This window comes from Piliocolobus tephrosceles, chromosome 1 (assembly GCF_002776525.5).
Source record: "Piliocolobus tephrosceles isolate RC106 chromosome 1, ASM277652v3, whole genome shotgun sequence".
NCBI lineage: Eukaryota > Metazoa > Chordata > Mammalia > Primates > Cercopithecidae > Piliocolobus > Piliocolobus tephrosceles.
Genome location: NC_045434.1, coordinates 190,452,544 through 190,466,980, shown reverse-complemented (window position 1 = coordinate 190,466,980; position 14,437 = coordinate 190,452,544). Strand labels below are relative to the sequence as shown.

Sequence of the window (14,437 nt, the reverse complement as noted above, 5' to 3'; positions counted from 1 at the left end):
TCTCCTGCCTCAGCCTCCGGAGTAGCTGGGACTACAGGCGCCCACCACCTCGCCCGGCTAGTTTTTTGTATTTTTTTTAGTAGAGACGGGGTTTCACCGTGTTAGCCAGGATGGTCTCGATCTCCTGACCTCATGATCCGCCCGTCTCGGCCTCCCAAAGTGCTGGGATTACAGGCTTGAGCCACCGCGCCCGGCCGAGAGTATGTGTTTATTGAGTGTGAGTGTGGGTGCCTGTGTGTGGGAGGGTGAGTCTGTGTGTGAGTGTGGGGGGTACCTGTGAGGGGTGAGTGTGTATGTGAAAGTGTGTGGATGCCTCTGTGGAGGTGGGATGGGGGTGCCTCTGTGTGTGTGTGAGAGTGCGTGTGTGTGGGGGGTGTGTGTATATATAGGGTGCGTGTGAGTGTGTGTGTGTGTGAGAGAGAGTGTGTGTAGCAGAATGGACTGTGGAGGTGGATTTGATCTTGAAGTTCTGGAATGCACGGTACATCAAACTTTATCTGAGGACAGCGCTTTCCAAGCGCTCTGAGGAGCAGCCCTAGACAAGGAGGAGCTGCAGGGACTCCGGGGGCTTCAAAGTGAGGGCCCCATTCTGCTTCAGACGAAACAGGCCCACACTTATCGCTTTATCTATGGAGTTCTGCTTGATTTCATCAGACAAAAAATTTCCAGTGCTAAAACAGGCAAATAAACAACAAAAAAAAGTTATGGCCGACAGATTCACTGGAGGGTTTTCTGCTGGGGAGAAGCACGCCCGTGTTTGAAGGAACCCTGTGAGGTAACTGTGGGGCTGTATGAAAGGAACAGCGGGGTCCTGATGGTGGACTTAGGGAGCAGAAGCCTCTTTCTCAGCCTCCTCAGCCAGACAGGGGAATTATAATAGTAGGTGGGGCGTGCACACCTCTCCAGCAGGGGAGGGTCTGATACGTCAGGTCTCCCCCAGGCTTGGGAAAGTGTGTGTCATCTCTAGGAGGTGGTCCTCCCAACACAGGGTGCCGGCAGAGGGAGAGGGAGGGGGCAGAGGCAGGAAGTGGGTAACTAGACTAACAAAGGTGCCTGTGGCGGTTTGCCCATCCCAGGTGGGAGGGTGGGGCTAGAGCTCAGGGGCCCTGTGTGAATTTACTTGCAGCCTGAGGGCTCAGAGGGAGCAACGGTTTGGAGCTGGGACCCCCTATTTCAGCTTTTCTGTGGTTGGTGAATGGAGATCCCAGGATCTCACAATCTCAGGTACTTTTGGAACTTTCCAGGGCAAGGCCCCATGATGTCTGATGTTGGGGAGCAGATCTTGGGGGAGCCCCCTCAGCCCCCTCTCCATTCCCTCAGGGACCATGGGCTGTGGCTGCAGCTCACACCCGGAAGATGACTGGATGGAAAACATCGATGTGTGTGAGAACTGCCATTATCCCATAGTCCCACTGGATGGCAAGGGCACGGTAAGAGGCGAGACAGGGGCCTTGGTGAGGGAGTTGGGTAGAGCATGCACCCCAGGAGAAAGAAATGACTCTCCTAAGATCACACAGCAAGTAGTTGGTAGACTCAGGGATAACACCCAACCAGGCTGGAGAGACTGAGAGCAGGGCAGGAGGGAAGGGGGCCAGAGTCTGACCCAGTCTTCTGCTTTCTGACCCCACCCTCATCCGCCACTCCACAGCTGCTCATCCGAAATGGCTCTGAGGTGCGGGACCCACTGGTCACCTATGATGGCTCCAATCCGCCGGCCTCCCCACTGCAAGGTGACCCCAGGCAGTAGGGCCTGAAAGACAAGGCCTGCCGATCCCTGGCTGTTGGCTTCCACCTCTCCCCTACCTACTCTCTCCCCGGTCCTGCCTTCCTTGTCCCCCGCCCTGTAACTCCAGGCTTTCTGCCCATCCCAGCCCGGTTCTCCCTGATGCCCCTTGTTTTTACAGACAACCTGGTTATCGCCCTGCACAGCTATGAGCCCTCTCACGACGGAGACCTGGGCTTTGAGAAGGGGGAACAGCTCCGCATCCTGGAGCAGTGAGTCCCTCTCCACCTTGCTCTGGCGGAGTCCGTGAGGGAGCGCGATCTCCTGGACCGCAGCCCTCCTGAGGCCACCGGTTGGGGTGGCCGTCCTTGGGACAAAATTCAAGGCTCAGGACTGCTGAGCCAGGGTTCGGCGAGGCTGGCTTAAGGGGTGGAGGGGTCTTTGAGGGAGGGTCTCAGGTCGACGGCTGAGCGAGCCACACTGATCCGCCTCCGTGGCGCAGGAGCGGCGAGTGGTGGAAGGCGCAGTCCCTGACCACGGGCCAGGAAGGCTTCATCCCATTCAATTTTGTGGCCAAGGCGAACAGCCTGGAGCCCGAACCGTAAGTGGAGACCCGTCGTGGGGGTGAGTGGGAGCAGATCTAGGGATCCTGGAGCAGGGAGTGAGCCTGGGGTGGCGGTGAAGGCTTGAGGGCCACGGAGGAAGATCCGACGACAGCCTTCGTTTGCTTCCGCCCTGCACAGCTGGTTCTTCAAGAACCTGAGCCGCAAGGACGCGGAGCGGCAGCTCCTGGCGCCCGGGAACACTCACGGCTCCTTCCTCATCCGGGAGAGCGAGAGCACCGCGGGTGAGCGGGCAGTGGTCTCGACCCGGCGCGGGGTTGCCGCGGGGTGTGCCCGAGGGGGGGCGCAGGGTGAGCCCGAGGTGGGGACGCGGGGTGAGCCCGAGGGCGACGCGGGGTGAGCCCGAGAGGGGCGCTAGGGGTAAGCCCGAGGTGGGGGCGCGGTGCCGCGCCAGACTCACTGCGTTCTTTAGTCCCTTTGTCCATCCATTCATTCATTCAGGATCGTTTTCACTGTCGGTTCGGGACTTCGACCAGAACCAGGGAGAGGTGGTGAAACATTACAAGATCCGTAATCTGGACAACGGTGGCTTCTACATCTCCCCCCGAATCACTTTTCCCGGCCTGCATGAACTGGTCCGCCATTACACCAGTGAGCCCGGCAGGACCCCTCCCCCGTGCCCTATCAGCCTATCTCCCCTCAGTCCGCCTCGGGTGTCCCCCATCCATCTTTCAATGCGCTCCTCCATTCCCCGCAGTGGGTGAGGTGTGGAACCTGACCCTACGGACCCAAGTGTTTGGGTGACAGCCCCACACCCCCCTGCTAGTCCACTTCACCTAGATGGGGGCTTGGAGAAGTGGGAGAGGTGGTGTCAATACGAGGCCTTCCATATTGACAGTCTTCACCCCTCCCTTGTTCTCGCAGATGCTTCAGATGGGCTGTGCACACGGCTGAGCCGCCCCTGCCAGACCCAGAAGCCCCAGAAGCCGTGGTGGGAGGACGAGTGGGAGGTTCCCAGGGAGACGCTGAAGTTGGTGGAGCGGCTGGGGGCTGGACAGTTCGGGGAGGTGTGGATGGGTGAGTGTGGCCTCCAGGACTGCCCGGGAAGAGGGGAACGGGAGGGGCTGCTGAGGTGGTGAGAGTCCCAGGACAGCTGCCTGGCGACTCTCCCACTCCTTCCCTTCCCCGACCCAGGGTACTACAACGGGCACACGAAGGTGGCAGTGAAGAGCTTGAAGCAGGGTAGCATGTCCCCGGACGCCTTCCTGGCCGAGGCCAACCTTATGAAGCAGCTGCAACACCAGCGGCTGGTTCGGCTCTACGCTGTGGTCACCCAGGAGCCCATCTACATCATCACTGAATACATGGAGAATGGTGGGTGCCGCCTGAGTCGGCTGCCGGGGGACACTGCTCTCCCCGCTGTCCCTGCCGGAGGGTGAAAATACACCTTTTTTTCTGGCCCAAAGCTCAAGCAAGGAGGGTTTCTTGAGCTTTCCTGACCCCTAAAGACTCACCTCCAGCTGGGTACTGTAGCTCAGACCTGTAATCCCAGCACTTTGGGAGGCTGAGACCAGCAGATTACAAGGTCAGGAGTTCGAGACCAGCCTGACCAACATGGTGAAACCCTGTCTCTACTAAAAATACAAAAATCAGCCAGGTGTGGTGGCGCATGCCTGTAATCCCAGCTACTCAGAAGGCTGAGGCAGGAGAATCCCTTTAATCTGGGAGGTTGAGGTTGCAATTGCAGTGAACCAAGATCATGCCACTGAACTCCAGCCTGGGTGACAGAGCTCTGTCTCAAAAAAAAAAAAAAAAAAAAGGCTGGGCGCAGTGGCTCACGGCTGTAATCCCAGCACTTTGGGAGACTGAGACGGGTGGATCACCAGGTCACGAGATCGAGACCATCCTGGCTAACACGGTGAAACCCCGTCTCTACCAAAACATACAAAAAATTAGCCAGGCATGGTGGTGGGCACCTGTAGTCCCAGCTACTCGGGAGGCTGAGGCAGGAGAATGGCGTGAATATGGGAGGCGGAGCTTGCAGTGAGCCAAGATCGTGCCACCTGCACTCCAGCCTGGGCGACTGAACAAGACTCCATCTCAAAAAAAAGAAAAGAAAAGAAAAAAAGACTCACCTCCAGGCATGAGAAAAAGTATATCCTCTGATCCTGTCTGGGGGCGAGCCTAAGGTGGCAAGAATGTTCGGGAAGAGCATTCACCCCAACCTGCCCTGACCTGCCATTCTGTTTGCCTTCTTCAAAGCCCTACCTTGATCTCAGGATGCTTGATCTCAGAAAGCAAATGGGTCCCTAGCCCTGTTTCTCGCCCTTCTGCCCCTGAGCTTTGGGAGGGCAGATCTGCCCTGGAAGCCCTCTTTTTCAGTTCTGAGTGAGCCCCCCACCCCGCACCCTTCTTGGTCTGATACTGGACAGAGTGAGAGCCCTAGGAAGAGGAATACGAGTTTCTAGCCTCAGTTTTGTTCACACGGATTTGCTGTGTGACAGGCCAAGTGCCTGCACTGTCTCTGGTGCTCAGTTTCCCCAAGAATAACAGCAGAAATCTAAATGGGCTCACCAGAAATAATACAGAGTATTCATCAAGGCCTCTGGCATCTGACTGCCTGGGTCAGAAGTCTGGCTTCATGATTTTATGGCTTTGTGAGAATTACATCACCTCTTTCTGTCATGGTTTCCTACTATAATAACGCATTAGTAACTTCCTCATAGGGTCTTGTGAGGATGAAATAATTAATGCATACAGAGCAGTTAAAACTATGCCTACTTTAGGCCGGGTGCGGTGGCTCACGCCTGTAATCCCAACATTTTGGGAGGCAAAGGCGGGCGGATCATGAGATCAGGAGATCGAGACCATCCTGGCTAACACAATGAAACCCCATCTCTACTAAAAATACAAAAAACTAGCCGGCGCGGTGGCGGGCACTTGTAGTCCCAGCTACTCAGGAGGCTGAGGCAGGAGAATGATGTGAACCCAGGAGGCGGAGTTTACAGTGAGCCAAGATCGCACCACTGCACTCCTGCCTGGGCGACAGAGTGAGACTTGGTCTCAAAAAAAAAAAAAAAAAAAAAGAACTATGCCTACTTCCAGGTGTAGTGGCTCAAGCCTGCAACCTCAGCACTTTGGGAGGCCAAGGTCGGTGGATCACTTGAGCCCAGAAGTTCAAGACCAGTCTGTGCAACATAGCAAGATCTCATTCCTACAAAAAATTTTTAAAAATTAGCCGAGCGTGGTGGTGTATGCCTGTAGTCCCAGCTACTTGGGAGGCTGAGGTGGGAGGACCACTTGAGCCCAGGAGGTTGAGGCTGCACTGAGCTGTGATTGCACCACTGCACTCCAACCTGGGTAAAGAGTGAGACCTTGTCTCAAAAAAACAAAACACAAAAAACCACAAAACTATGGCTACTATATAGTAACTGATCAATAGGTTTGTTGCTGTTATCTGGCTCTGATTCTTTGGGAGTGTAAGATCTATCCTTCTTTCAGGAAGAGAAACAAGCTGTTCATTGGCTAATGGGAAATGGCAAATAGATTATGTCATGTGTATCTTTTTTTTTTTGTCTCACTCTGTCCTCCAGGCTGGAGTGCAGTGCCATGATCTCAGCTCACTTCAACCTCCTCCTCCTGGGTTCAAGTGATTCTCATGCCTCAGACTCCCAAGTGGCTGGGACCATAAGCATGTGCCACCATGCCTGGCTAATTTTTGTATTTTTAGTAGAGACAGGTTTTCGCCTTGTTGGCCAGGCTGCTGTCGATCTCCTGACCTCAGGTGATCCTCCCGCCTCGGCCTCCCAAAGGGCTGGGATTACAGGTGTGAGCCACCATGCCTAGCCTATCATGTGTATCGACTTTGATTGGTAGTTGCTTGTAGCGCTGGAGAAGGATTCTGAGGTTCATTGGAAGTGAGTGCTGGGAATGATTAGTAACATCTGCCATGGACACAATGGAAGAATGGCAGTATATATGTCTCTGTATTTGCTGTGTGTGGGGGAGGTCTTTGTCTTTGGTAACTAGTTCAGCACTCAAAGTGGGGACACTCAGGTTGCTGTCATCCTTTCGCAGGGTTTTAATCTCTTGGGAAGGGCCAGTGGTCATTCACGCCATCCTAGCAACTTCCATTCATGTCCAGCTGCCCTCCACTATTAGAGAGGTGGTCCTTCAGACCCCCAGACCCCCTCTTTCTGTATTCCATCCAATATATTCAGCACATTGTTATTGTTTCTTACTCTGGGCTGGGCACCAGGAACATGGATGGATGAAACAAGGTTCCTGTTGTCAAGGTTCCCCAGTTACAGGTACTGGGGAAACCAGAGTTTGTGCCGTGGGAAAGTTCCAGCATGCCCATGGGAGTGTAGATGATGATCCAGTTTATTATGCCTGGTAAGATCTAGAGAGGCTTCCTAGAGAGGCAGTCTAACTGGGCCATGAAAGAAAAGTAGAATTTTTTTTAGCAGGCAGAGATGAAATAAAGAGGCTTTGGGGTGACAGCCTAGTAATCTGAGTGCAGGATCTCAAAATTGTTAAAGTGTTTGAAGTCAAAGGCAGAGTGAGGGAAAGAGAAGAAGCTACCAGTGTCGCCCATGCCAAGCTTTGGATACTAGTTGAGGAGTCTGAATTCTACCTTACTGATGATGAAAAACCTACAGATCCCTCCCAGCATGCTCTACCCTAGTCCCTCCCTCTGCAAAGAAAACCTTCACATATCCTGGGCATCCTTACCCTGAACACGCACTCCTCCATTCTCACTCTTCACTCTTCCTTTTCACATGTCAGACACACTTCCAGACTTCCAGTTGGAGAAGAAGGGTCTGGGGGCCTCCTCCTGGGGCAACTTGGGCCAGCAACTCTTGTTTCTGCCCACAGGGAGTCTAGTGGATTTTCTCAAGACCCCTTCAGGCATCAAGTTGACCATCAACAAACTCCTGGACATGGCAGCCCAAGTAAGGAGACTGGGGAGGGTCTGGGCAAGGGCACAGGCCAGTGGCGTGAAGACATCTGGCTCAGGATTGCTGATCTGTGTTTGTCCTGCAGATTGCAGAAGGCATGGCATTCATTGAAGAGCGGAATTATATTCATCGTGACCTTCGGGCTGCCAACATTCTGGTGTCTGACACCCTGAGCTGCAAGATTGCAGACTTTGGCCTTGCACGCCTCATTGAAGACAACGAGTACACAGCCAGGGAGGGTACGTGTGAGATTTAAGGGTGATCTGGGCCCCGCAGGGTCTAGCCAAGCAGACCCAGGTGACCTCACTCTGCCTTCTCCTTAGGAGCCAAGTTTCCCATTAAGTGGACAGCGCCAGAAGCCATTAACTATGGGACATTCACCATCAAGTCGGATGTGTGGTCTTTTGGGATCCTGCTGACGGAAATTGTCACCCATGGCCGCATCCCTTACCCAGGTTAGAGCCAAGGGCAGGAACTGAAAGGGTGATGGGAAGGGCAGCAAGTCCATGTCTTCCCACTCAATTCTTTCCAGTCACAGAATCTGAAACTTTGTAGTTGCATCTCCTCTATCCTTTCAGGGGTATGACTCCAAAATCCCCAGGCAGATGCCACATCTCCCAGAGCTGGCTTCCATCTCTGTATCTCTCTTTAATAACCCTAGCTCTTTTCTTATTCTCTTTTTTCCTCTTTTTTTGAGATGGAGTCTAGCTCTGTCGCCCAGGTTGGAGTGCAGTGGTGCCATCTTGGATCACTGCAACCTCTGCCTCCTGGGTTCAAGCGATTCTCCCGCCTCAGCCTCCCAAATAGCTAGGATTACAGGTGCCCGCCACCAGGCCCGGCTAATTTTTTGTATTTTTAGTAGAGACGGGGTTTCACCATGTTAGCCAGGATGGTCTCGATCTCCTGACCTCGTGATCCACCCGCCTCGGCCTCCCAAAGTGCTGTGATTACAGGCATGAGCCATTGCGCCCGGCCCCAGCTCTTTTCTTTAGTTGTGGCCCAGGCAGCCTAGTATGGTAGAAGAGGATCTAGCTCAGGAACAAGAGGTCTACCTTTTATTAGCAGATCTGCCACTGTTGCTAACTTTCTGTTTGGCTTTGTTCAGATCATTCCTTCTTTCCCATCTGTTCTCATCTCTAATATGAGATTAGAACAGTGCTTGGTCAATACTAAGCTATTATCAATCATCACTTTGTTTTTGTTTTGTTTTGTTTTGTTTTTTTTTGAGACGGAGTCTCGCTCTGTGGCCCAGGCTAGAGTGCAGTGGCCGGATCTCAGCTCACCGCAAGCTCTGCCTCCCGGGTTTACACCATTCTCCTGCCTCAGCCTCCTGAGTAGCTGGGACTACAGGCGCCTGCCACCTTGCCCGGCTAGTTTTTTGTATTTTTTTTTTTAGTAGAGACGGGGTTTCACTGTGTTAGCCAGGATGGTCTCGATCTCCTGACCTCGTGATCCGCCCGTCTCGGCCTCCCAAAGTGCTGGGATTACAGGCTTGAGCCACCGCGCCCGGCCTCAATCATCACTTTGAACTAGTCACTTCACTTCTAGTTCTAGCCAAGATCATGCCATAGCACTCCAGCTAGGGCAACAGACCAAGACCCTGTCTCAAAAAAAGAAAAAGAGAGACTCCATCTCTTCAAAAAGAAAAAATTAAAAATTAGCTGGGCATGGTGGCACACACCTGTAGTTTCAGCTTTTTGGGAGGCTGAGGCGAGAGGATCGCTTGAGCCCAGGAGGTTGAGGGTGCAGTGAGCCATGATCATTCTATTGCACTCAGCCTGAGCAACAGAGAGAGAATTTGTCTCAAAAAAAAAGGAAAAATGAGAGACCATTTGTGAAAGAGCCTGACTCATAGTAGGTTGTCAGTATACACTGACTCCCCCACCATCTCCTGGACAAAGCCCTTTACCCCTGAATTCAGCCAAGACAGGGATGGAATTTTTTGAAAGGAACTTGCTAAGAAACTCTGGCGAGAGGAAATGGAGCACAAAGACAGGAGTAGGGAGGTCATGCGGCACAGTGGCTAAATTTGTAGAAGCTTCCCATATCCCCAGAGTAAGGTGAACAGACCTTTGCTCCAAGGAAGGTAAAGACACCTCGGAAAGCCGGATGCAGTGGCTCACGCCTGTAATCCCAGCACTTTAGGAGGCCAAGGCTGGTGGATCACAAGGTCAAGTGTTTGAGACCAGCCTGACCAACATGGTGAAATCCCGTCTCTACTTAAAAAAAAAAAAATTAAAAATTAGCCGGGCGTGGTGATGCGCACCGGTAGTCCCAGATACTCAGAAGGCTGAGGCAGGAGAATTGCTTGAACCCGGGAGGCAGAGGTTGCAGTGAGCCGAGGTCGTGCCACTGCACTCCAGCCTGAGCGACAAAGCAAGACTCCGTCTCAAAACAAAAACAAAAAAAACACTTTGGAGACAGGTGAAAAGCTGAGGGGCTTCCCTGCCCTGGGCTTGCCCCAACCCAAAGTCCAGGGGTAGTGCTGGAGCTGGAAACACGGAAATACTCTCCAGTTATCCTGCCAGGGGTCCTCACTGCTCCTCGCCTGTTCCCACAGAAGCAAACCCGTAGGGAATGTATCTATTAGAAGAAAATAGGCAGTGAAAGCATGATGATAAATGGCAACTGACATGTAGCATTAGGGTCAGGGAGACAATGGGGAGAAATGGGGACCTTGGTAAACTTGCAGCTGCTCCAGCAGATGGTTGCAATTAAGGCGTGGGGGACCCAAAAAACCAGATCTTTTGTTTTTTTAAGAGAAGCCAAAACTTGGAGTTTTAGGAAAATTTGTTCATTTCCATTTATTGGCGATCAAGTCAAATTGTTTAAAAGCACTCTAGGGGCTGGGCACGGTGACTCAAGCCTGTAATCCTAGCACTTTGGGAAGCTGAGGTGGGCGGATCACAAGGTCAGGAGTTCGAGACCAGCCTGGCCAACATGGTGAAACCCTGCCTCTGCTAAAAATACAAAAATATTAGCCAGGCGTAGTGGTGGGACCTGTAGTCGCAGCCACTAAGGAGGCTGAGGCAGGAGAATCACTTGAACCCTGGAGGCAGAGGTAGCAGTGAGCCATGATCACACCATTGCACTCCAGCCTGTACGACAGAGTGAGAGTCCATCCCAAAAATAAATATAAATAAATTAAATAATTAAATAAATGAATAAATAAATAAAACCACTCTAGGGCCAATCCAAAGTGGATCTGTGGGCCATACTCTGGCTGGATTTAACCTGTGGGCTTGCATCCCCTAACTCTGGCCATGGCTGTTTAGTTCTGTGGCCTATGTCCTCCTATGCCCTAATTTTAAAATGTGAGAGTCCTGGCCGGGCATGGTGGCTCATGCTTGCAATCCCAGCACTTTGGGAGGCTGAGATGGGCAGATCACATGGTCAGGAGTTGGAGACCAGCCTGACCAACATAGTGAAACCCCATCTCTACTAAAAGTACAAAAATTAGGTGGGTGTGGTGGCATGTGCCTGTAGTCCCAGCTACTCAGGAAGCTGAGGCAGGGGAATCCCTTGAACCCGGGAGGTGGAGGTTGCAGCGAGCCGAGACCATACCATTGCACTCCAGCCTGGGCAATACAGTGAGACTCTGTCTCAAAAAGAAAAAAAAATAAAATTGTGAGAGTCCCATAGGTAGAGGCCTCCCTTGTACAAGTCCTGGGGAAAAAGGATCTCTGTTGACCAGGCTTTAGTCCCAAACTTTCCAGGAGCAAAACTTTGATTTTGTAAATACCCTATAAGCTTTTGGTCTTTGGGAACTGCTTGTCACAATCTTTGTTGAGAAGACTGAAGGAGAAACCAGATACTACATGAGCAATTTGAAACAGGGAAGGAGGGAGCTGTGTTACTGCTGTGATCACATAGTTCTCCAGAGCAGTTCTTCTTGGGGTCTACATGCCAAACGCCTGCCAGAGGGGCCAGGACCAGCATAAAGGGAGGGAACCAGCTCAAAGACTATTTCGTCTGGGTCATGGAGGGGCCTGGGGAACCTTCTCAAGACCAAATAAGGTCTGCTTTGCTGAGGCCCAGGGTCCGTTTGGCTTCCTGATGCAGGATGTCATGTGCCTGGTCTTAAAACTGGAGAGACTTCACCACTGTCTTGGTTGTGGGTGCCCATGCTGCCCTGGGGCCTGAGCATCTCATCATTCCTACCAAATAATAATCATCCCAGGTGCCCTTTATTAATTATTTATTTATGTATGTATTTCAGACGGAGTCTCTCTCTGTCACCCAGGTTGGAGTGCAGTGGCATGATCTCAGCTCACTGCAATCTCTACCTCCTGGGTTTAAGTGATTCTCCTGCCTCAGTCTCTCGAGTAGCTGGAATTACAGGTGTATGCCACCACGCCCAGCTAATTTTTGTATTTTTTTTAGTACAAACAGGGTTTTACCATGTTGGCCAGGCTGGTTTCAAACTCCTAACCTCAGGTGATCCACCTGCCTCAGCCTCCCAAAGTGCCAGGATTACAGGCGTGAGCCACCGCACCTGGCCTCAGGTGCCCTCTATGAAGCATCTCCGATCCAGACTTTCTGTGCCTGGATAGATTCGATGCTTTCTGTGATATATATATATAATAATATATATATTATTTTTATTTATTTTTTATTTTTTGAGACAAGAGTCTGGCTTGAGTTGCTCAGGCTGGAGCGTAATGGCGCAGTCTCAGTTCACTACAGCCTCTGCACCTCCACCTCCTGGGTTCAAGCAATTACTGTGCCTCAGCCTCCCAAGTAGCTGGGACTACAGGCATGTACCACCATGCCCGGCTAATTTTTGTATTTTTAGTAAAGATGGGGTTTTGCCATGTTGTTCAGGCTGGTCTTGAACTCCTGGCCTCAAGTGATCTGCCTGCCTTGGCCTCCCACAGTGCTGGGATTACAGACGTGAGCCACCATGCCTGGCTTGTGCACTATATTTGATGCTTTCTCATCAATCCTCATTCAATCCTCATAACAATTCTGTCAGGTAGGAACAGCTATTTACTCTTTACTCTATTTTCCAAATAAGGAAACTGGGCTCGCCCAAGGTCCCACAACTAACATGTGTGTATTATTGAGCATTTAATTTATACCAGGGGAGCCGGTCATGGTGGTGTGCACCTGTTGTCCAGCTATTTAGGAGGCTGAGGTGAGAGGATCACTTGAACCCAGGAGTTCAAATCTACCATGTGCTATGATTGTGCCTGTGAACAGCTGCTGCACTCCAGCCTGGGCAACATAGTGAGATCCCGTATCTAAAACATTTTTTTATTTTTGTTTTTGTTCATTTATTTATTTATTCATTTATTTAGTTTTTGAGATGGAGTCTCGCTCTGTCGCCCAGGCTGGAGTGCAGTGGTGCGATCTTGGCTCACTGCAAGCTCCACCTCCCGGGTTCATGCCATTTTCCTGCCTTAGCCTCCAGAGTAGCTGGGACTACAGGCGCGTGCCACCATGCCCGGCTAATTTTTTGTATTTTTAGTAAAGATGGAGTTTCACCGTGTTAGCCAGGATGGTCTCGATCTCCTGATCTCGTGATCCGCCTGCCTTGGCCTCCCAAAGTGTTGGGATTACAGGTGTGAGCCACCGCACCCGGCCAACATTTTTTTTTTTAAGTAAGTAATCAGCTGGGAATGGTGGCTCACCCCTATATTCCAGCACTTTGGGAGGCCGAGGCGGGCGGATCACCTGAGGTCGGGAGTTCAAGACCAGCCTGACCAACATGGAGAAACCCGTCTCTACTGAAAATACAAAATTAGCTCGGTGTAGTGGTGCATGCCTGTAATCCCAGCTACTCCAGAGGCTGAGGCAGGAGAATCGCTTGAACCTGAGAGGTGGAGGTTGTGGTGAGCTGAAATCATGCCATTGCACTCCAGCCTGGGCAACAAGAGTGAAACTCCATTTCCAAAAAAAAAAAAAGGAAATAATCTATACCAGGCACTCCAAGTGGTGTGAGTGACATTCAGCAAGTACCACTTGTGTGACCTTACCATTGATGAAGACCAAGATTCTTTTGGATTGGTGCTCATACTGTGCCAGTTAAATATTCCGAACATTACCGCTGCCTGTGGGCTTCCAGTGCCTGACCTTAATGTCCTTTCTCCCATCAACCCCTAGGGATGACCAACCCGGAGGTGATTCAGAACCTGGAGCGAGGCTACCGCATGCCGTGCCCTGAAAACTGTCCAGAGGAGCTGTACCAACTTATGAGGTTGTGCTGGAAGGAGCGCCCGGAGGACCGGCCCACCTTTGACTACCTGCGCAGTGTGCTGGAGGACTTCTTCACGGCCACAGAGGGCCAGTACCAGCCTCAGCCTTGAGAGGCCTTGAGAGGCCCTGGAGTCCTCCCCCTTTCTCTCCAGCATGACTTGGGGAGATGGAGTTCTTGTGCCATAGTCACACGGCCTATGCACATATGGACTCTGCACATGAATCTCGCCCACATGTGACACATATGCACCTTGTGTCTGTACACGTGTCCTGTAGTTGCGTGGACTCTGCACATGTGTCTTGTACACGTGTAGCCTGTGCGTGTATGTCTTGGACGCTGTACAAGGTACCCCTTTGGCTCTCCCATTTCCTGAGACCACAGAGAGAGGGAAGAAGCCTGGGATAGACAGAAGCTTCTGCCCACCTACTTTTCTTTCCTCAGATTATCCAGAAGTTCTTCGAGGGCCAGGACCTTATCTAATACCTCTGTGTGCTCCTCCTTGGTGCCTGGCCTGGCACACATCAGGAGCTCAATAAATGTCTGTTGATGACTGTTGTACATCTCTTTACTGTCTACTCTTTGTGGGTGGGCAGTGGGGGTTAAGAAAATGGTAACTAGGTCACCCTGAGTTGGGGTGAAAGATGGGATGAGTGGACGTCTGGGGGCTCTGCAGACCCCTTCAAATGGGTCAGTGCTCCTAACCCCTCCCCAAAGGATTCAGGGAGACTCCTGCCTGGAATCCCTTAGGGAATGGGTGTGTCACAGGACCTTCCTCCCCATTATAAAAGGGCAACAGCATTTTTAACTGATTAAAGGGCTATATTTGACCATATATATATATATATATATATATATTTTTTTTTTTGAGATGGAGTCTCGCTCTGTTGCCCAGGCTGGAGTGCAGTGGCCGGATCTCAGCTCACTGCAAGCTCCGCCTCCCTGATTTATGCCATTCTGCTGCCTCAGCCTCCCGAGTAGCTGGGACTACAGG

General features: G+C 51.7%; 1 protein-coding gene across 3 annotated transcripts in view; it reads left to right on the top strand.

Annotated features, from left to right (window-relative positions):
• LCK (LCK proto-oncogene, Src family tyrosine kinase) overlaps positions 1 to 14,004 on the top strand; it is a 32,585-nt gene extending 18,581 nt beyond the window's left edge. Inside the window, exons 2-14 of one of the 3 annotated variants that reach the window (XM_023219343.2) lie at positions 1,127 to 1,224; positions 1,301 to 1,430; positions 1,649 to 1,730; positions 1,905 to 1,995; positions 2,226 to 2,324; positions 2,467 to 2,570; positions 2,788 to 2,937; positions 3,211 to 3,363; positions 3,481 to 3,660; positions 7,165 to 7,241; positions 7,333 to 7,486; positions 7,571 to 7,702; positions 13,353 to 14,004. In XM_023219343.2, the coding sequence (XP_023075111.1) occupies positions 1,196 to 1,224; positions 1,301 to 1,430; positions 1,649 to 1,730; positions 1,905 to 1,995; positions 2,226 to 2,324; positions 2,467 to 2,570; positions 2,788 to 2,937; positions 3,211 to 3,363; positions 3,481 to 3,660; positions 7,165 to 7,241; positions 7,333 to 7,486; positions 7,571 to 7,702; positions 13,353 to 13,555 (1,584 nt within the window). In that variant the 5' untranslated portion in view covers positions 1,127 to 1,195 and the 3' untranslated portion in view covers positions 13,556 to 14,004. The remainder of the gene's footprint in view (positions 1 to 1,126; positions 1,225 to 1,300; positions 1,431 to 1,648; positions 1,731 to 1,904; positions 1,996 to 2,225; positions 2,325 to 2,466; positions 2,571 to 2,787; positions 2,938 to 3,210; positions 3,364 to 3,480; positions 3,661 to 7,164; positions 7,242 to 7,332; positions 7,487 to 7,570; positions 7,703 to 13,352) is intronic. The other 2 variants (XM_023219345.3, XM_023219344.2) reach the window with 2 other exon arrangements.
• Positions 14,005 to 14,437: the final 433 nt, after the last annotated feature.